The sequence below is a fragment of the Pseudophryne corroboree genome, chromosome 1 (assembly GCF_028390025.1).
Source record: "Pseudophryne corroboree isolate aPseCor3 chromosome 1, aPseCor3.hap2, whole genome shotgun sequence".
In the NCBI taxonomy this organism is placed as follows: Eukaryota; Metazoa; Chordata; class Amphibia; order Anura; family Myobatrachidae; genus Pseudophryne; species Pseudophryne corroboree.
In genome coordinates, this window is record NC_086444.1 from 615,439,775 (window position 1) to 615,462,573 (window position 22,799).

General features: G+C 45.7%; 1 protein-coding gene across 4 annotated transcripts in view; it reads right to left on the minus strand.

Moving 5' to 3' along the window:
- B3GNT3 (UDP-GlcNAc:betaGal beta-1,3-N-acetylglucosaminyltransferase 3) overlaps window positions 1–22,799 on the minus strand; it is a 265,394-nt gene that overhangs the window by 69,632 nt on the left and 172,963 nt on the right. For 2 of the 4 annotated variants that reach the window (XM_063914416.1, XM_063914417.1), the window contains 4 exons: window positions 12,992–13,106; window positions 9,869–9,919; window positions 5,914–5,939; window positions 4,953–5,109 (listed from right to left, as the gene is read on the minus strand). In XM_063914416.1, the coding sequence (XP_063770486.1) occupies window positions 4,953–5,050 (98 nt within the window). In that variant the 5' untranslated portion in view covers window positions 5,051–5,109; window positions 5,914–5,939; window positions 9,869–9,919; window positions 12,992–13,106. Of the gene's footprint in view, window positions 1–4,952; window positions 5,110–5,316; window positions 5,867–5,913; window positions 5,940–9,868; window positions 9,920–12,991; window positions 13,107–22,799 lie in introns of those variants that run through there. The other 2 variants (XM_063914418.1, XM_063914419.1) reach the window with 2 other exon arrangements.

The following is a 22,799-nucleotide window of genomic DNA, read 5'->3' on the forward strand; positions in this document are numbered from 1 at the left end:
CCGTGAGACCTTCCTCAAATAATTCCTCACCCTTGTAAGGCAAAACCTCCATATGCTTCTTTGAGTCGGCATCACCCATCCATTGTCGGGTCCATAGGGCTCGCCTAGCAGAAATCGCCATGGCGTTGGCTCTGGAACCCTGTAGGCCCACGTCTCTCTGAGCATCCATCATATATAGGACCGCATCTTTAATATGACCCAAGGTCAATAAAACGGTATCCTTATCCAGTGTATCAATTTCAGCAGACAAGGTATCTGTCCACGCTGCTACAGCGCTACAAACCCAAGCCGACGCTATCGCCGGTCTGAGTAATGTACCAGTATGTGTGTAAATTGACTTCAACGTAGTCTCTTGCCTGCAATCAGCAGGATCCTTGAGGGTTGCGGTATCTTGAGACGGCAGCGCCACGTTTTTGGATAAGCGCGTCAACGCTTTGTCCACCCTGGGAGAGGATTCCCACCGTATCCTGTCCTTAGCCGGGAAAGGATACACCATAAGAATCCTTTTGGGAATCTGCAGTTTCTTGTCTGGAGTTTCCCAAGCCCTTTCAAACAACTCATTTAGCTCATGTGAAGGGGGGAAAGTAACCTCAGGTTTCTTTTCCTTATACATGTGCACCCTCGTGTCTGGGACCGAGGGGTCATCTGTGATATGCAACACATCTTTTATAGCAATAATCATATAATGAATACTTTTTGCCAATTTCGGCTGCAACCTCGCATCATCATAGTCGACACTGGAGTCAGAATCCGTGTCAGTATCAGTGTCTGCTACTTGGAATAGTGGGCGCTTTTGAGACCCAGAAGGGCCCTGTGACATAGTGAAAGGCAGGGATTGACCCCCTGTACATTCCCTGGACTCTGCTTTGTCCAACCTTTTGTGTAATAAATTCACATTTGCATTTAAAACATTCCACATATCCAACCAATCAGGTGTTGGCGTTGTCGACGGAGACACCACACTCATTTGCTCCACCTCCTCCCTAGAAGAGCCTTCCGCTTCAGACATGCCGATACACACGTACCGACACCCCACACACTCAGGGAAATCTCTAATCTGGAGACAGTTCCCCCAACAAGGCCCTTTGGAGAGACAGAGAGAGAGTATGCCAGCACACACCAAGTGCCAATGACCCTGGAAACACAAGTCCCAGCTATATACAGCGCTTTTTTGTTTTATATATGTACATATATTGACTGCGCCCAAATTATGTGCCCCCCCCCCCCTCCCTCCTTCAAAGCCCTCTGTCACCATGTTCAGCAGGGGAGAGTCCGGGGAGCCAGCTTCTCAGCAGCGTGCTGTGGAGAAAATGGCGCTGGTTAGTGCTGTGGGATCAAGCTCCGCCCCCTCAGCGGCGGGCTTCGGTCCCGCTCAAAATACAAAAAAAAAACCTGGCAGGGGATTGTATATTATATTCAGCTCCCCTGAAAGCACCCAGTCTCCTCTGGGCACAGTATCTAACTGAGGTCTGGAGAAGGGGCATAGAGGGAGGACCCAGTGCACACCCATTCTAAAGTTTCTTTATAGTGCCCATGTCTCCTGCGGAGTCCGTCTATTCCCCATGGTCCTTACGGAGTCCCCAGCATCCTCTAGGACGTAAGAAAAAAGGGGGTATCACTGCTTAATAAGCATACCTCCTATTCTCCATATTCTGCTAGGAAACAAGAAACATTAAAACACAAAAGTAATAGGTAGTGGATTGGTGGGCGAGGCATAGGGCACCAAGGGGTCTATTTATCAAAGGGTTTGCATGAAAAAAGAATTATCACAGCTTCAGTCAATTTAACAACAGGTTTACCCAAGAGAAATCATTGATTTCTGCTGTTCCTTTTTGCACAGCATTGCGTCCCCATAGCGTGGTATGGGAACTGCAATTTAGGGGCCTATTCAATTAGCTGCACGTTGGCCAAAAATGGTTAACGTTGGTCTAAAGCCCACAGCCATGTGATCTTCTATTCACTAAGAAATCCATATTACGGTAAGGCAGATCTCAGTGGGTGTTAACACTGATTTTATTTACAGATATGAAAATTTGTTGGTATTATCTTTCCAACCAGCAAACAAGTCATGTGGTTGAAACGAAAATCTGGTAATATATGATAGCAAACAACGATCAACCATTTGCTCCCAAACACGGATAAAAACAGTCATTCAGACAATTTGGGGTGATTCTCCAGAAAGTGAACATAAAGGGGGTCATTCCGAGTTGATCGCTCGCTAGCAACTTTTTGCAGCGCTGCGATCAGATAGTCGCCGCCTATGGGGGAGTGTATTTACACTTTGCAAGTGTGCAAACGCTTGTGCAGCCGAGCGGTACAAAAATAGTTTGTGCAGTTTCTGAGTAGGTCTGAACTTACTCAGCCGCTGCGATCACTTCACCGCCCTGCAAACGCTTGGACATGCCTACGTTTTTCCAACCACTCCCTGAAAACAGTCAGTTGACACCCATAAACGCCTTCTTTCTGTCAATCTTCTTGCGATCGGCTGTGCGAATGGATTCTTCGTTAAATCCATCGCTCAGCAACGATCCGCTTTGTATCCGTACGACGCGCCTGCGCATTGCGGTGCATACGCAAGCGCAGTTTTGACCTGATCACAGCGCTGAAAAAAGTTGCTAGCGAACGATCAACTCGGAATGACCCCCAAAGTCCCATGCATCACACGCTTTCAAAAATGTTTTTCCTTTTAAACTGGTATGTTAAGAAATTGATATTATATGTAAACTTAATTGCTTGGTAGCAATGCCTTACCCTGTAACTGAAGACCGACTAAAATCTTGTTGTTTTGGAGAAGTACTGTATGTCGTTTGAATTTGTGTTGCTGTCCCGTGTATCACAGCGAATCGCCCTTTGGTTGAATCCATTTGACGATGTCATGTTAAGAAATAGGGCAAAATTACATAGCTTAATAAATAAGCCCCAAGGATTGTGTGTCTACAGACTCAAGTGATATAAACCTATCCCTGTTCAGCTCTTTAGATAATGGATAATGTGTTCTCTTGTCTCCCAAAATTGTTTGCCTGCCTTTAAATGCAATATATTAGAATTTGTGTTGTATGTTTTTGGGAATGATAATTTATGAGCATCATCTGAGCAATTTACCCTAGGAGATATTTAACTGATTCCAAAACTTAGCACTGGCTCTATCATACACACAAGGTACTGATCTGGAACAAATTCATCAACAGATATAAAACATGCTGTTTACATCACTTATCTGACTGTATTTAACCTTATTTGAAAAGTCAGTGCTAAATTAAACTAGGTACACACTGAAAAGTTAGAGGAACAATGGCCCTCATTCCGAGTTGTTCGCTTGCTAGCTGCTTTTAGCAGCATTGCACACGCCAAGCCGCCACCTACTGGGAGTGAATCTTAGCTTTGCAGAATTGCGAACGAAAGATTTGCATAATTGCGAATAGAAATTTCTTTGCATTTTCTGAGTAGCTCGAGACTTACTCTGCCACTGCAATCAGTTCAGTCAGTTTCGTTCCTGGTTTGACGTCACAAACACACCCAGCGTTCGCCCAGACACTCCCCCGTTTCTCCAGCCACTCCCGCGTTTTTCCCAGAAACTCCAGCGTTTTTTCGCACACTCCCATAAAACGGCCAGTTTCCGCCCAGAAACACCCACTTCCTGTCAATCACACTCCGATCACCAGAACGATGAAAAATCCTCGTTATGCCGTGAGTAAAATACATAACTTTTGTGTAAAATAACTAAGCGCATGCGCTCTGCGAACCTTGCACATGCGCAGTAAGCGACTAATCGCAGTATAGCGAAACTCGGCAACGAGCGAACAACTCGGAATGAGGGCCCATGTTTTTTTCCCCTGACAGCTGAACAATTCAGGGAACATTTGATTTTCTGTGTACACAATGCACAAGGTGATGGTTTTTTTATATGTAGTTTCTCAGACAATGGGGCCGATTCAGACCTGATCGCTGCTGTGCGTTTTCGGGGGGAAATTTTGTGCGATGTCACGTCTGATGTGCATCGGCAAGTGTGTACCCAGCCTTAGACACTTGTGAAAAAGTTTTGGCCTTCTGCAATTTTTTCAAAATACAAGACTACTTTTTCATAGCTGAAAAACAATTAGGGGCCTATGTATAAATAATAACCCGACTATATATTAAAATGAACTTGCAGGTAAAGCTATCTATGTCCCAGCCAATAACATCACAGGCACATCTCCTAAGTTGCTGACACTGCGCGTGCACACAATATCAGTTACCCAAGCTGGTTTGGGGCTGTGGGAGAGGGATCATAAGAGCCGTCTGCTGCGAGAATGTAAAGCAGTTAGCGCTACAGTATCTGGGAATGGTGTTAACCACCAGGGCCAAACTCCAAAGAGCTATGCTTTTTACATGAATTGAGAATAATGAGGCCTGAGGTCTGCAGCACTAATTAGCCTTTTCCAGGAGATCACTGTGACAATTAGTACATAGCAGAGATAGCTAAAATTAAGCAGAAACTTTTATGAAAAATGGGCTTGATAAATACACTCTGTACCCCAGGGACGTGCGGTGAACACGCCACTGCTGTACCAATATTGCCATCTAGTAGTCTTTCCCCTAATAACTTGGCAAAACAGCGTGAGAGAATCTAAAAATAAACCTCAAAATTCTGTCTCATACATGCATGTACAGTGGGCCTAGCAGGAGAGGAAGGGAGGTAAGTATGCAGCTGCAGGAGGGAGATAGTGGAAAGGGAGATAGTGGAACGGGGGGGGGGGGGGGGGGGGGGGGGGGGCGGCTGGAGTTATTTGACAGAGTGGTACAGAACAGCGGCCAGAGAGGGGGAGGACGGTACAGGGTGTGAGGCAAAATACAGCATTTAGACCCAGCACATCCCTTTACTAGTAATAACAATAATGCAAGTTACATTTGTTATAATATCAGATTAAATGCAGCTCAAATCTTAAGAAGACAGTCATGAGCACAACACTTACCAGTGATGACAGCACAGCAGTGGCTGCTTATCAGATACAGTAGAAGGACATGTTCTGCTACTGTACTTTAAACAGTATCTAGCAAGTGATCTTCTCATTGCCCTTCCTCAGAGTTTAACGGTCTGGCTGCTGCGAGTGCTCAGTGCTTAGGGAGCGGCTGGAAGTGGAACAAGTTACACTCAGATGCAGTGTGCACTGTAGTGTACAATGCCGGTGTATCGCAACTACACGGCCAGGCGCACGCTACACAGAGCTAGATACAGTACACACTGGTTACATTGGGAGCGAAGTAGTTACTGTTAGCTGACATTTAGGAAATAGTATTAGTTTGTATTGTATGTAATGGCAAATGTAATTAACTTACGTGCGTGTCACTAGCCGTCACTTACTAATCTCCTGTCTACTGCTTGCAGTGTCGTTGCATTTCCTTCCTCAGCTCAGTCTGCTCTCAGACCGCGGCGCTGGCTGCTGCTGCTGTGCCACCTCCATCCGGCGGTAGCCACTGTCCCCCATGTCACCACCAATGTCAGACTCTCACTACTACTCTGTGCGTTCCTGGCCTCCTGTGTGTGATTCATCCACTCCTAACTCTCTCCGTTATCTCTTCAGCGCTTATCTACTACAGTATAAAAGTTTCGCCCCACTGTCTGCAATAGGATCCTGGTCTATGGGTGCTGGCTCTGTACCCTGACCCTGGCCAAGGTCCAACTCTATACAGCGTTGCCACTTCTCTTTCTCGTGTCCACTATATGCATGTATTGTCTATAGCGTGTGCTCATTTTTGTCTCTTCCTGTACCTCCCCTACTTTATGTGCTGTCTTCATCCTGTGCCTTTATTCAGTACTATATCAGTCAATCTGCCCATTGTGAATGTCTTCTGCTGACTTCCCACCTTACAGCTGCTGTGTCTGAACTGTTTCCCCAGATATGACAATGTAAATGAGAAACAAATGGCATTTACCTTGTGCAGGTTCAGGTGTGTGGTTCCTACATTGGAAAAAAGAAAGAAATAGGTTTGAGCACTGAGGAGGAGTGTGAGTAGGAGGGACTGAGGAAAGCAAGGTGAAGTGTGAGACTGGAAGGCTGAATCTTGTGTTACAGCCTTAGTCATACATTTTTGTATTGTCAATTATTTGCGCAGTAGTTCATACACAAGTTGTATTGATTTCCTTGCCCAGAACAAGATTTAAGTAACAATTGTGAATATCTGTCTCTGCGTTTATTTATTTTGGTTATTTTATTTATTTATTTTATTTAGTTATCTCTCTAGCTATTAAAAATTTTTTTGTGTGTCTATATAATGTAATTATTTTGGTCTTTGTAATAATTTGGGGGTCTATTTATCATCCATATATTGGTCTGAAATGTTATTAAGTAAAAAAGCTATTTATTAAGCCTATAACGTAGAATGTGTTGTTACTGTCAATATTGGAGGATACCTCAGTCCCCGTATGATTCTTTTGTATTATTTTTCAAGCCATGAAAACTGAAATTTTTCAGTGATTTACTACAGATAAGAGAGTCCTGGTCATCTTGTGCAAAAACAGATCCATTTGTATCGGAGAGGTCTAAATTAATTCATTTTTGTACTTTTAAAACGCCTCTTGCCCTCACAGTGTGAGCAGTATCAATGCCAGGACTGGACCAGACAGTGTAGGTATTCAACACTACGGAAAAATGACACAGTTATGGGCGCTGAGTGGTAGAATATATGAGAAATAACTAATGTAATAAATAAGTAATCACTATACATTCCTTATTGTGTTGTTTACCCTTGTTGTGAAGGACTCCTCTTTGTCATTTGTTCCATGTAACAGAGAGCAGAGATCAGACTGATCATTATTAGTCTCCACCCTGAAACACGCTCTGCTGTGCTCTGCGTGTGTTGGAAGGGAGAGTAAGTGCCTTGGGGCTGGTGGGTAATGCCCCTGGGGGCATCTGTTGGCACTGGGGTATAATGCCTAATAAAGGAATATTAACTGGAGGATGGAGGTGTGTAAAATACTTAAATTGGGACACAGGACATAAGAGGTGGTGGTGGGGGGCTTAATGCCACAATGGGGCCTATGGATACTCGGGGTGGCAGTCAGTCGGTATAAAGGGGGGCACATCCTCCTATGCCCCATCTGTAAGAGGGACCCCAGTAATTCATACCCCTTTCACACCGCACAAATAACTCGCTATCAACCCGGTATATTGTCAGGTGGACACATGTTGCTGCAGTGTGCAGTGTGAAAGGGGTCACTGCCAAATTCCCGGGTTGCCTAAACCGGTAATTCATCCCAGGGTTATTCCCAGGTATATTACCAGGTCAGGCGCAATGTGAACATGTTGCCGGGTCGATGCGACCCGGGACCCGTTCACGGCATAGGCAGAGACGGCCGTAGAGATGATCTCATCTCCCAGCGCTGCCCCCGATGCTGACTCTGCGTCCCGCCCGCGATGGCAGCTCGACTCGGCATATTGTGACCATGTTTCCACCAGCCCCGCCATCTTACATCTGATGTTAGGACAGTACTGAATGACTGATATGAGGCGCAGTCTAATGGCTATGAGGGGGAGCAGTGTTCCACGTGCTCTGGATGGCAGGAAATCAGAATGAAATAGAGAACATTACACACATGAAAGGTCTTAGAAGTATTGAACCACCCTGGTATATAGCCCCAGATCGATGTCTAATGTGGCCACATGTGTGCAATTTGACCAATTTCTGTTAATCTACAAGGAGTGCAATTAATATTATTGGACTCTGGCAGTCCACTCTAGAAGAAGCTATAGTCGGTGTTAGAGCACATTTTGACATGTCATTTCACTTTTTGTAAAAAAATGCACAATCAACCATGTAACACCGTTTAAATACCTGTCCTTTCCATATGACCACTAACAGCATTCTGTATGATTCTGCAAACCGAATTGTCATTTTTTTTTTGGGGGGGGGTTCAGGAAAGTCACCCCACTTTTTCATGAATGTCTCTCGCATCGCATATGGCTGACAATTTGCAACCCCAACCAGATCACATCCATGAATATTCATGGAGTTCCGTATACTCCACATTTCCGCTGTGTAGATTTATACACTGACCGGCTTCTGTGGGGACTCACTTGCTTTGACCTACCAATAGTCCGGTATCCGGTTTGGGGTAACCAGTCGCCCAGGCTACCTGGACACTATTGGGGGTGAAGCTCTATGGAGTGTCTGAGTACCCCAAACCGTGACCTAAAACACTGTTCAATCATATAACATGACTGATACGCTTTATTGTTGTATATGACTACATATTTCCTAGGACCAACAGTTTCCGAGATAAAAATGAAAAATCACTAGACACCTCTAAGTAAGTGTGCCAAGTTTCAAAACTGTTGGAATTATTTTTAGGTGAAGGCCTTTTTTGCCCTTCGTTGGCTGGACTACAAAGAGAGGCGGGTTATCCCGAACTCCGTGACTATTCTTGGATGTGATCTGGGTTGATGAGTATATGATGTCCTTGCACTTGAGATGGCTGATGTATTACATGCTTGTATATCTTTTTACTTTGTGAGTGCATTTTGTATATATTTTTTTAACCTTATTAAGGGTGTCTACACTACTGGTCTTTTTTCTTTTTTTTTCTGTGCATATCATGCAATGATTATTTGTGCCCGTCAACAAAAAGTATAAAATTGGATGGAAAGTTACTGACACATTATAATACTTCATCTGTGAAAAAAAGGATTGGTTTGATCTTCATTACCATTCATTGATTTCATCTGATGGTGGGAATTTGCTCTGAGATACTGTGGAAATTATGGGTGATTAGCCTTTTATTACATGGAACTATGGTCCCAGGTTTCTGCGTATTGACTGCTTTATAATACTGTTCTACTATAACGACCGGGATGCTCCCAAATCTTGAATGGTGCTCCTGGCCATCCGGAAGATCATTCAAGTCTCCTGGAGCTAAACTGCGTCCATCCTGCACCTTGCACTTTTGAGTAAAGTGGGAAGTCTGAATGGACGATGACACATTTTGCAACAAATCGCGTCATTGTAGGTACACCACCGCGTTACAATGTCAGGGGGGGCCATCATGGCCTCCACATTGCCCACTAATGCAGCATTGTTCCAGGTGCCCTCTCCCAGAGGGGGTAGCCAGAAAGTCGGCAGCGTGTGAATGGGTCGAAATGACCCCCCACCAAATCATTGCGCTGGATTTAGCAAGCATGTTGATATGGGAAAACCATTTATTAACCAAAATCATTCAAAGTCGCATCTCAATGCACTAAATCAATGTACTCACTTTTTACAAACCGTTTGAATTATCTCTCAACCAATCAGGATGCTTATTAAAGCCCAGCATTGGCACTTTGGGCTGTTGTGCTTTCAAGCTATTATTTCATGTGCTCTGCACCAGATGACTGAGATGATTCATCAAAACAGAGGGCCCAGCAGGCAGAGGTACCGCAGAGCCTAGGTTGGGCAGTTTAACCTTAATGCACTCTCTGATGATGAAGTCATACATATGTTCCGTTTCAATCATAACAACTTAATGCCATCTTCTCATGCTACCTGGGCAAAGTCCTTGCCACATTCAAGACCTTCTCCTTGATTTATGTCTGTTTCCTTAGCCAGGAGTCACAGAGGCATGATGTAAGGTTAGCTTTTTAGGAACGCAGGTACGCCCAATGTCCTGGGTGCTATAGACTGCAAGAATCATGAGCATTTTGGTCAACAATCCTGGCTCATGCCATGATTCCTTCATCCTCTGTCAGTCACCCCAGTGTGCAAAGTTTGAGTTGGGAAAAATGCAGAAGGGATAGCTAATTAATAAGTACACATTTCATTGGTTATTTTCACAACACACACCTAGAAAGGTGGTCACGTTAACCTTCAAAAACATTACGAATGTTTACCTTAATTTACCTTACAAATAATTTACCTTACTCAGGGCATGGATGTTTCTCCTGGCTTCTGTCTCCATTGTTGAATCCTGATAATATTACAAAGCGCAAGTATATAAACACATAAGTCTACTTGATCTGTGGTAGAACGTACATTTGGGTTATTAAAACCTAGGTTCCATTGTCTTGATAGATCTGGAGAGACTTTGATGTATTCCATTGATACGATCTACGACATTGTGCTGTGCTGCATAATTTGTGCCGGAATCATCCACCCCCACCAGATTATGCAGCACGTAGGGGGACATTCCGAGTTGATCGCTAGCTGAAAATGTTTGCTGCGCAGCGATGAAGCAAAAAAACGGCACTTCTGCGCATGCGTATGTGGCATAATGCGCACGTGCGACGTACTTTCACAAAGGCCAATGCAGTTTCACACAAGGTCTAGCAAAGCTTTTCAGTCGCACTGCTGGCCGCAGAGTGATTGACATGAAGTGGACGTTTCTGGGTGTCAACTGACCGTTTTCAGGGAGTGTTAAAAAAAATGCAGGCGTGCCAGGAAAAACACAGGCGTGGCTGGGAGAACGCAGGGCGTGTTTGTGACGTCAAATCCGGAACTAAACAGTCTGAAGTGATCGCAAGCCAGGAGTAGGTCTGGAGCTACTCTAAAACTGCACATTCTTTTTTTGTAGTCACTCTGCAATCCTTTCATTCGCACTTCTGCTAAGCTAAAATACACTCCCAGAGGGCGGCAGCTTAGCGTTTGCACGACTGCTAAAAACTGCTAGCGAGCGAACAACTTGGAATGACCCCCATAGTCAGCAGGCAGGGCTCCCGCCAGATTAAGCAGCACATAGTCAGCAGGCAGGGCTCCCGCCAGATTAAGCAGCACATAGCACGCAGGCAGGGCTACAGGTAAAATCTGGCAATTTTGTGAGCACAGAGGGCCTAATTCTGAGTTGATCGCAGCAGCAAATTTGTTAGCAGTTGGGCAAAACCATGTGCACTGGAGGGGGGACAGATGTAACATGTGCAGAGAGAGTTAGATTTGGGTGAGGCGTGTTCAAACTGAAATCTAAATTGCAGTGCACATGGTTTTGCCCAGTTGCTAACAAATTTGCTGCTGCGATCAACTCAGAATTACTCCCAGAGTGTGGGAGGCAGGTTAGGTAATTGGTTATAGCCAACTACTTACTACATTATGTATATTACACAGAATTGCTGTTTCACACATTTTACCCCATAAAAAAGTACAAAAAGTCAGTTTTCCCTTCTTTTACGTTGTGTTAATTGGATAATTAAATAATTGCATAAATTACAGGATTTTCACTGTAATTGAAAAACAGTGAAACAAAATAATCGAAACTATAAATGTCTTGTATAAATAACAAATATAACCATTTTTTTAAAGAATACCAAAATAAGCAGGCTTTTTTTTTATCCTAACAATGTTCAAGTAAATGCTTTTTTTCAGCATAACAGTGAAATTCAAAATGTTTTTTTTTTCTCACGATAACAATTTTGAAATACAAGTATTTTTGTTGTTTCTTAACACTTTAATGTAAACAGATTTTTGGTCAGCATATAAATAAATTAATGGTCAAAAATAATGTTTTAGATATAAAAAATGCAACTGTCTAACATTTTATTTTATTGCGATTGTTTCCTTTTAGTTGGCTGGCTAGGGGAGCGCAAAGAGCGGCAAGGTTGGGCACTATCACCTCTAGTGCAGGCCCCACGCCTGGGAGGTGTTGGTGAAGGTGAGGGGTTGACACTGCTACTGCTAGCACTTGAGGCCTCAGGGAGGCGACTAACAATTTGCTCCCATAGTGACATCATATTTTGGCTGATGTCCCTAAGAACATTGTTTTGAGTTTGATACATTTTAATAAAATGTTCTTGAAACACCATGGTAGCATTTGTTTGTGCTTATAGTATTCTGGTCAGAATACCAAAATTAGCAGACAATTGTGTTGAGATTACTCACATTTTAATTTAGAGTAGTGATATTTTCATTTAGTGACATTAAATTTGCATTAATTGCTAATAGACAGCTGTCACATTGACAAATATTTCTAGAAATTTTAAACAAGTGCCTCATTTGTGTGTCTAATAGTGTCATGTAAATGCTCATGGAATGCTGCCATGGAGGAGAGGAAGGCAGAGGCAGCATCAGCACTTGTTTGTCTTGGTGGCTCCTGTAAGTCTGGGCTGGTAGAGATTGGTGCTTGCAGTTGTGGTGGTGTGAGTGGAAACATGTAAAATCAGAGCCGTTTCTTGCGGCGGGTGAGGCGTGCCTTTGCATGTAGCGCCTGCTGCGGCTCTTGGTGGCTCTTGGCACTCCCCCTCCTTCCCGTCATTACTACTCCGCTCAGGGGGCGGAGTTTTGTATAATGATGCATTTGCGGCGTGACGTCACAATGCAAATGCATCTTTACGCGAAACTCTGCCCCCCCCACCCCCACCCCGAGCGGAGTAGTAATAACGGGGAGCCAGGACACTGACAAATGGGTGGACGGGATGAGAAGAAGGAGGAGGGAGATGATGGCTGGCAGGTAGCCGGGCGCAGTAAACACACCAAAGAGAACTGCACAGCCCTGTCAACTAGCATTCCACAGCCCTGACTGTGTAATGCAAGTTGCAAGGACTATGTAATGCCAGTTGCCAGGGCTGTGTAATTTACACAGCCCTGGCAATTGGCATTACACAGCCCTGGCAACAATCATGACACCCGTCCCAGAGCATGAAACCCCTGGAAACCAGCATGGATCCCAGAGCATGAAACCCCTGGCAACCAGCATGGTTCCCAGAGCATGAAACCCCTGGCAACCAGCATGGTTCCCAGAGCGTGAAACCCCTGGCAACCAGCATGGTTCCCAGAGCATGAAACCCCTGGCAACCAGCACGACACCCAGCATGTGAAACCCTTGGCAATGAACAGTAATTTAAAAGTAATTAGAAGATTTAATGTAGGGCATAATGTATTAAGGGCATTACGTTATGTGGCATAATATGGTGCAGGGGCATTACTGTGTGTGGCTTAATATGGTGGGATTTTTTTCTTCCTGTGGTGGCTGTGATTTGTTGGTGCAGGGTCAAAAACTGGGGTGTAAGGTAGTATTTTCAGGTGAGACCACACCCATTTTAGCGAGGCCACGTACTGTGAGCCAAATTGGCTAGAAACAGCCCTATGTAAAATGAATATGTCATCTTCTGTTTCCTCAGGAAGTTCATGTGGCTTGATTGTTGGGGACCAAAGCTCTTGACTCTGTGGGACTAAAGGAAACATTTGGTCAGTATAAGTGAAATACAGTGGTGCACACAGAACAATGACTACTTGTGGAGTCTGATCAAAACACTAACTTATCAAATCAGTAAGAGACCACCCTAAAAAAAAAAAACAAAAGCAATCAGTTTGCTACTCCAATAAGTAGATGGTTGGTTTGTGCATCAAATGTAACCAGGGGGTTACATACCTGATCGCTAGGGTGAGTTATTTGCATCCCTGCGATCAGGTAGATGCCGCCGCCAGGGGGAGGGTATATGGTGTGTGCAGGTGTGCGATTGCATGTGTTACAGAACTGCACAAACAAATTATTGCAGTTCCTGCTCATCATAGGACTTTCTTAGCCGATGCGATGATCGGGGTCGGAGCTGACATCAGAATCCCTCCCTTCAAATGCCTGGTCACTCCTGTGTTTTTCTGGATACTCCTTAAAAATGGTCAGTTGCCACCCACAAATGGCCTCTTCCTGTCAGTCACCTTGCGATCACCAGCGCGATCGCTTTTCCGCACCATCCCGTCGCTATGCACCGATGCCTGGTGGAGTCATCCGACGTGCCTGTGCATTGCGGTGCATACGCATGCTGAGTTCGGACCTGATCGCAGGCTGTGAGAGAACGCAGCATAGCTATTAGGTCTGAATTACCCCCCAGGATGCAGTGCACAGCCACATAGGGGGTCATTCTGACCCGATCGCACGTTGCAGTTTATCGCAGTGGTGCGATCGGGTCAGAACTGCGCATGCGCCGGAGGCCATCGCTGCAGTACTATCGCCTCTGCCTGATTGACAGGCAGAGGCGGTCGCTGGGTGGGGGGGGATGAAACGGCAGCCGTTTCATGGGCGTGGTCCGGCCAACGCAGGCGTGGCTGGACCGTGCAGGGGGCGAGCCGCAGCGGCTGCGTGACGTCACACGCAGCCGCTGCGGGCCGGGGAGCGACGAGTAGATCCTGGCCAGCACACTATAGCTGCGCTGGCCGGGAGCTACTCCTAAAGTGCAAAAGCATCACCGCTGTGCGATGCTTTTGCACTTCTGCTGGGGGGCCGGCACTGACATGTGGGGCGGGATAGCCCTGTGCTGGGCGTCCCCCCGCATGTCTATGGACATAATCGTAGCCCTGCAAAATTTTGCAGGGCTATGATCAACTCGGAATGACCCCCATGGTTTTGCCCAACTGCTAACAAATTTGCTACTGCGATCAGATCTGAATTAGGCCCTTAGGCCCATTGTTTATTGGCACTTATTACAGCACAATCCTCCATATATAGTTACATGGCTGCTCATCATCCTTGCATCAGGGTAGCTGTTAAACATTTTTCTTTCCACTAACACTTTTGCCTGTGATGTTAAATTGAGAGAAAAAAAAATAAGATTTTACTTACCGATAAATCTATTTCTCGTAGTCCGTAGTGGATGCTGGGGACTCCGTCAGGACCATGGGGATTAGCGGCTCCGCAGGAGACAGGGCACAAAAATAAAGCTTTAGGATCAGGTGGTGTGCACTGGCTCCTCCCCCTATGACCCTCCTCCAAGCCTCAGTTAGGATACTGTGCCCGGACGAGCGTACACAATAAGGAAGGATTTTGAATCCCGGGTAAGACTCATACCAGCCACACCAATCACACCGTACAACTTGTGATCTGAACCCAGTTAACAGTATGACAACGTAGGAGCCTCTGAACAGACGGCTCACAACAAGAACAACCCGATTTTTTTGTAACAATAACTATGTACAAGTATTGCAGACAATCCGCACTTGGGATGGGCGCCCAGCATCCACTACGGACTACGAGAAATAGATTTATCGGTAAGTAAAATCTTATTTTCTCTAACGTCCTAGTGGATGCTGGGGACTCCGTCAGGACCATGGGGATTATACCAAAGCTCCCAAACGGGCGGGAGAGTGCGGATGACTCTGCAGCACCGAATGAGAGAACTCCAGGTCCTCTTTAGCCAGGGTATCAAATTTGTAGAATTTTACAAACGTGTTCTCCCCCGACCACGTAGCTGCTCGGCAGAGTTGTAATGCCGAGACCCCTCGGGCAGCCGCCCAGGATGAGCCCACCTTCCTTGTGGAATGGGCCTTGACAGATTTAGGCTGTGGCAGGCCTGCCACAGAATGTGCAAGTTGAATTGTGCTACAAATCCAACGAGCAATCGTCTGCTTAGAAGCAGGAGCACCCAGCTTGTTGGGTACATACAGTATAAACAGCGAGTCAGATTTTCTGACTCCAGCCGTCCTTGAAATATATATTTTCAATGCCCTGACAACGTCCAGCAACTTGGAATCCTCCAAATCGCTAGTAGCCGCAGGCACCACAATAGGCTGGTTGAGGTGAAACGCTGACACCACCTTAGGCAGAAAATGAGGACGCGTCCGCAGTTCTGCCCTGTCCGAATGGAAAATCAGATATGGGCTTTTATACGATAAAGCCGCCAATTCTGACACTCTCCTGGCTGAAGCCAGGGCCAGTAGCATGGTTACTTTCCATGTAAGATATTTCAAATCCGCCGATTTGAGTGGCTCAAACCAATGGGATTTGAGAAAATCCAAAACTACATTAAGGTCCCACGGAGCCACTGGGGGCACAACCGGGGGCTGTATATGTAGTACTCCTTTTACAAAAGTCTGGACTTCAGGAACTGAAGCCAATTCTTTCTGGAAGAAAATCGACAGGGCCGAAATTTGAACCTTAATGGACCCCAACTTGAGGCCCATAGACAATCCTGTTTGCAGGAAATGTAGGAATCGACCCAATTGAAATTCCTCCGTGGGGGCCTTCCTGGCCTCACACCACGCAACATATTTTCTCCAAATGCGGTGATAATGTTGTGCAGTCACCTCCTTCCTGGCTTTAACCAGTGTAGGAATGACCTCTTCTGGAATGCCTTTTTCCCTTAGAATTCGGCGTTCAACCGCCACGCCGTCAAACGCAGCCGCGGTAAGTCTTGGAATAGACACGGTCCCTGCTGAATCAGGTCCCGTCTTAGAGGTAGAGGCCACGGATTTTCCGTGAGCATCTCCTGAAGTTCCGGGTACCAAGTTCTTCTTGGCCAATCCGGAGCCACGAGTATCGTTCTTACTCCCCTTTGCCGTATAATTCTCAGTACTTTGGGTATGAGAGGCAGAGGAGGAAACACATACACTGACTGGAACACCCACGGTGTTACCAGAGCGTCCACAGCTATTGCCTGAGGGTCTCTTGACCTGGCGCAATACCTGTCCAGTTTTTTGTTGAGGCGAGACGCCATCATATCCACCTTTGGTTTTTCCCAACGGTTCACAATCATGTGGAAGACTTCTGGATGAAGTCCCCACTCTCCTGGGTGTAGATCGTGTCTGCTGAGGAAGTCTGCTTCCCAGTTGTCCACTCCCGGAATGAACACTGCTGACAGTGCTATCACATGATCTTCCGCCCAGCGAAGAATCCTTGCAGCTTCTGCCATTGCTCTCCTGCTTCTTGTGCCGCCCTGTCTGTTTACGTGGGCGACTGCCGTGATGTTGTCCGACTGGATCAACACCGGCTGACCCTGAAGCAGGGGTTTTGCCAGGCTTAGAGCATTGTAAATCGCTCTTAGCTCCAGTATATTTATGTGAAGAGACATCTCCAGGCTTGACCATACTCCCTGGAAGTTTCTTCCCTGTGTGACCGCTCCCCAGCCTCTCAGACTGGCATCCGTGGTCACCAGGACCCAGTCCTGTATGCCGAATCTGCGGCCTTCTAACAGATGAGCACTCTGCAACCACCACAGAAGAGACACCCTTGTCCGTGGCGATAAGGTTATCCGCTGATGTATCTGCAGATGCGATCCGGACCATTTGTCCAGCAGATCCCACTGAAAAGTTCGTGCGTGGAATCTGCCGAATGGGATTGCTTCGTAAGAAGCCACCATCTTTCCCAGGACTCTTGTGCATTGATGCACAGACACTTTTCCTGGTTTTAGGAGGTTCCTGACAAGTTCGGATAACTCCTTGGCTTTCTCCTCCGGAAGAAACACCTTTTTCTGAACCGTGTCCAGAATCATTCCCAGGAACAGCAGACGTGTTGTCGGGGTCAACTGAGATTTTGGAAAATTCAGAATCCACCCGTGTTGTTGCAGCCCTACTTGGGTTAGTGCTACTCCGTCCTCCAGCTGTTCTTTGGACCTTGCCCTTATCAGGAGATCGTCCAAGTAAGGGATAATTAATACGGCTCTTCTTCGCAGAAGAATCATCATTTCGGCCATTACCTTGGTAAAGACCCGAGGTGCCGTGGACAATCCAAACGGCAGCGTCTGAAACTGATAATGACAGTTTTGCACCACGAACCTGAGGTACCCTTGATGTGAAGGGCAAATTGGGACATGCAGGTAAGCATCTTTTATGTCCAGGGACACCATAAAGTCCCCTTCTTCCAGATTCGCTATCACTGCTCTGAGTGATTCCATCTTGAACTTGAATTTTTGTATGTACAGGTTCAAAGATTTCAGATTTAGAATAGGTCTTACCGAGCCGTCCGGCTTCGGTACCACAAATAGCGTGGAGTAATACCCCTTTTCCTGTTGTAGGAGGGGTACCTTGACTATCACCTGCTGAGAAAACAGCTTGTGAATGGCTTCCAATACCGTCGCCCTGTCTGAGGGAGACGTTGGCAAAGCAGACTTTAGGAACCGGCGAGGGGGAGACTTCTCGAATTCCAACCTGTAACCCTGAGATACTACCTGCAGGATCCAGGGGTCCACCTGTGAGCAAGCCCACTGCGCGCTGAAATTCTTGAGTCGACCCCCCACCGTTCCTGAGTCCGCTTGTAAAGCCCCAGCGTCATGCTGAGGGCTTTGCAGAACCCGCGGAGGGCTTCTGTTCCTGGGAAGGAGCTGCTTGCTGCCCTCTCTTACCCTTTCCTCTGCCTCGGGGCAGATATGACTGTCCTTTTGCCTGCTTCTTATAGGACCGAAAGGACTGCGGCTGAAAAGACGGTGTCTTTTTCTGTTGGGAGGGGGTCTGAGGTAAAAAGGTGGATTTCCCGGCAGTTGCCGTGGCCACCAAATCCGATAGACCGACGCCAAATAATTCCTCCCCTTTATACGGCAATACTTCCATATGCCGTTTGGAATCCGCATCACCTGACCACTGTCGTGTCCATAAACTTCTTCTGGCAGATATGGACATCGCACTTACTCTCGATGCCAGAGTGCAAATATCCCTCTGAGCATCTCGCATATAAAGAAAAGCATCCTTTAATTGCTCTAAAGTCTGTAAAATACTGTCCCTATCCAGGGTATCAATATTTTCAGTCAGGGAATCCGACCAGACCACCCCAGCACTGCACATCCAGGCTGAGGCGATGGCTGGTCGCAGTATAACACCAGTATGTGTGTATATACTTTTTAGGGTAGTTTCCAGCCTCCTATCAGCTGGATCCTTGAGGGCGGCCGTATCAGGAGACGGTAACGCCACTTGTTTTGATAAGCGTGTGAGCGCCTTATCCACCTTAGGGGGTGTTTCCCAGCGCGCCCTAACCTCTGGCGGGAAAGGGTATAATGCCAATAACTTTTTTGAAATTAGCACTTTTTTATCTGGGTTAACCCACGCTTCATCACATACATCATTCAATTCCTCTGATTCTGGAAAAACTACAGGTAGTTTTTTTTTTCACCCCCCACATAATACCCCTTTTTGTGGTACTTGTAGTATCAGAGATATGCAAAGCCTCCTTCATTGCCGTGATCATATAACGTGTGGCCCTACTGGAAAATACGTTTGTTTCTTCACCGTCGACACTAGATTCAGTGTCCGTGTCTGGGTCTGTGTCGACCGACTGAGGTAAAGGGCGTTTTACAGCCCCTGACGGTGTCTGAGACGCCTGGGCAGGTACTAACTGGTTTTCCGGCCGTCTCATGTCGTCAACTGATTTTTGTAATGTGCTGACATTATCACGTAATTCCATAAACAAAGCCATCCATTCCGGTGTCGACTCCCTGGGGGGTGACATCACCATTACCGGCAATTGCTCTGCCTCCACACCAACATCGTCCTCATACATGTCGACACACACGTACCGACACACAGCAGACACACAGGGAATGCTCTATTGAAGACAGGACCCCACTAGCCCTTTGGGGAGACAGAGGGAGAGTTTGCCAGCACACACCCAAGCGCTATAATATATATGGGAACAACCCTATATAAGTGTTGTATCCTTATAGCAGCTTAAATATAGTAATATCGCCAAAAAAAGTGCCCCCCCTCTCTGTTTTACCCTGTTTCTGTAGTGCAGTGCAGGGGAGAGTCCTGGGAGCCTTCCTCACAGCGGAGCTGAGCAGGAAAATGGCGCTGTGTGCTGAGGAGAATAAGCCCCGCCCCCTATTTCGGCGGGCTCTTCTCCGGAGTTTGTGAGATCTGGCAGGGGTTAAATACATCCATATAGCCTCAAGGGCTATATGTGATGTATTTTTTAGCCATAAAAAGGTATTATACATTGCTGCCCAGGGCGCCCCCCCAGCGCCCTGCACCCTCCGTGACCGCTGTGTGAAGTGTGCTGACAACAATGGCGCACAGCTGCAGTGCTGTGCGCTACCTCAGGAAGACTGAAAAGTCTTCTGCCGCCTGCTTCTGGACCTCTTCCATCTTCGGCATCTGCAAGGGGGGTCGGCGGCGCGGCTCCGGGACCGGACTCCATGGCTGGGCCTGTGTTCGATCCCTCTGGAGCTAATGGTGTCCAGTAGCCTAAGAAGCCAATCCATCCTGCACGCAGGTGAGTTGACTTCTCTCCCCTAAGTCCCTCGATGCAGTGAGCCTGTTGCCAGCAGGACTCACTGAAAATAAAAAACCTAAAAACTTTTTCTAAGCAGCTCTTTAGGAGAGCCACCTAGATTGCACCCTGCTCGGACGGGCACAAAAACCTAACTGAGGCTTGGAGGAGGGTCATAGGGGGAGGAGCCAGTGCACACCACCTGATCCTAAAGCTTTATTTTTGTGCCCTGTCTCCTGCGGAGCCGCTAATCCCCATGGTCCTGACGGAGTCCCCAGCATCCACTAGGACGTTAGAGAAATAATGAATAAAAATCTATTTAAAGAAAAAAACCACACACACAAGCTTACCAACATGTGCATGTACATTTCTGCAAATCATTGACAGAAATCCAATCCAATGTACACTGACCTAACAATTAGCAGAGCAGATAAGCAACTGTACTTAAGGGCCCTACACATTGGCCGATCCGCCCACGAGCTGCGCGACGGCGGATACGGCCGACAGGCGACCCGGCGGTGGGGCGGCAGTGACGGGTGAGTGAAGTTTCACCCGGCTCCATAGCAGTGCTGGCAAATATGGACGAGATCGTCCATATTGGCCTGCATGTACAGCCGACGGGGCACCAGCGATGAACGAGCGCGGGGCCGCACATCGTTCATCGCTGGTGCCTCCACACTCAAAGATATGAACGGTATCTCGTTCATTAATGAACGATTGTTCATATCTTTGAGTGATGTCGGCCAGTGTGTAGGGCCTGTAACAGTAGTATGGGGTCCGTCTATTCATGAAGCAGGGAAAAGCTCTGTTTTGCATAGGTGAGTATACATGAATTGTACTTATTACAGCTATATATTGCATCGAACCCATGCGATATATTGTGATAAGTAACAATTAATTTTTTGGTTTTTACATGAATAGACTGCTAAATGTTTATCCTTTTGCACATGGTAACACAATTGTAATGCATTTTCATATTTTGTGTATTTTTCTAACTAGATACAACCTGTGCAAGAAGAAGATAATGTTTTTTTGGGCACATATAGGGGGTCATTCCGAGTTGATCGCTAGCTGAAAATGTTCTCTGCGCAGCGATGAAGCAAAAAAAAAACGGCAGTTCTGCGCATGCGTATGCGGCGCAATGCGCACGCACAACGTACTTTCACAACGGCCGATGTAGTTTTGCACAGGGTCTAGTGATGCATTTCAGTCGCACTGCTGACCACAGGGTGATTGACATGAAGTGGGCATCTCTGGGTGTAAACTGACCGTTTTATATAATTAATATATTTAATATATAATATAATATATATTAATATATATATATATATATATATACAGGTTGAGTATCCCTTATCCAAAATGCTTGGGACCAGAGGTATTTTGGATATGGGATTTTTCCGTATTTTGGAATAATTGCATACCATAATGAGATATCATGGTAATGGGACCTAAATCTAAGCACAGAATGCATTTATGTTACATATACACCTTATACACACAGCCTGAATGTCATTTTAGCCAATATTTTTTATAACTTTGTACATTAAACAAAGTGTGTCTACATTCACACAATTCGTTTATGTTTCACATACACCTTATACACACAGCCTGAAGGTCATTTAATACAATATTTTTAATAACTTTGTGTATTAAACAAGTTTGTGTACATTGAGCCATCAAAAAACAAAGGTTTCACTATCTCACTCTCACTCAAAAAAGTCTGTATTTCGGAATATTCCGTATTTCGGAATATTTGGATATGGGATACTCAACCTGTGTATATATATATATATATATATATAATATAATAATAATATAATATTTATTATATATAATAAATTTTGTAATTTTCCAAGGAAACTGAAATCACTTGAACTTCCGGATTCCTAGCACGACCGAGTAGGAGCTTGGTATTTCCTGCCAGGCTCCGATCCGAAAATGGGGCAAAATGTCATCCTCCCGGCAGTGGTTCTAGCGTCTTCTGGATATGATGGAAGTCCTTCCCTTGTGGTTTTGGTGCCAATTCACATAGAACGCCGTAAGGAGAATGTGTGGGGTGGGCTGCAGTGTGATTAAGGGCTACTGTGCCTGTGATTAAGGGCTACTTTGACTCTCTGTTATTAAGGGCTGTGGGATACTATGTCACACACATACACAGTGTCATCAGTGTACAAAGGCTGTGGGCTGCAGCACTGTCTGTGACTGTGTCAGTGTCTGTCATCAATGAAGGGCTGTGGGCTGCAGTGTAAGGTATCTAGGCTACTGTGTCAGAGTCATCTGTAAAGGTTAGGAAAATCACCACTATAAAATAAAAAATAAAATGTATGTATTCAGAACAGGTTCAGGTACTCTACTTAAAAAACAACGTTCAGTACCGGTGCCACCGTTACTTACTGCAGGTTTAATAAAAAAATTAAATGTGTGTGTTGTTGTTCAGGCACTTTACTTAAAAAATGACATTCAGTAGGTGCCACCTTTACTAATAGCACTGTGAGTCAATATGGATCAGGTGACAGAAAAGCAGAAGCAGCAACCTAGTACTAGTGCTGTGGCTATTGACAGTCATAATAGTACTTTAACATCTACTAAAAGGCGGCCCAGGGAACAGAAAGTTTAAGAAAGGGCACCTGAAATCTTAATATATGACAATCATAAAGAAAAAAGGTAGAAGTGTACCCTTTAAAACAGACAAAGCAGTACCTCAAAACAAGAAGAAAACTAAGGCTGAAGAACAAACTCGTTAAAATCCCTGAGGAGAGTATAGGGATGTCCACGTTCCCTATGTTTGAGTCTAACATTTTTGACATTGTACTCATAGAGAAGCTTTCTTCCATCATTTATACGCCCTTTGCAAATGTGGGGATGTGCGGTGCAAGTAAATAAATAAATAGAGGATGCTAGTGTGGAAGTGCAACAGGATGAGAGGAATATTTGTGTACTCTCTGACACTGAT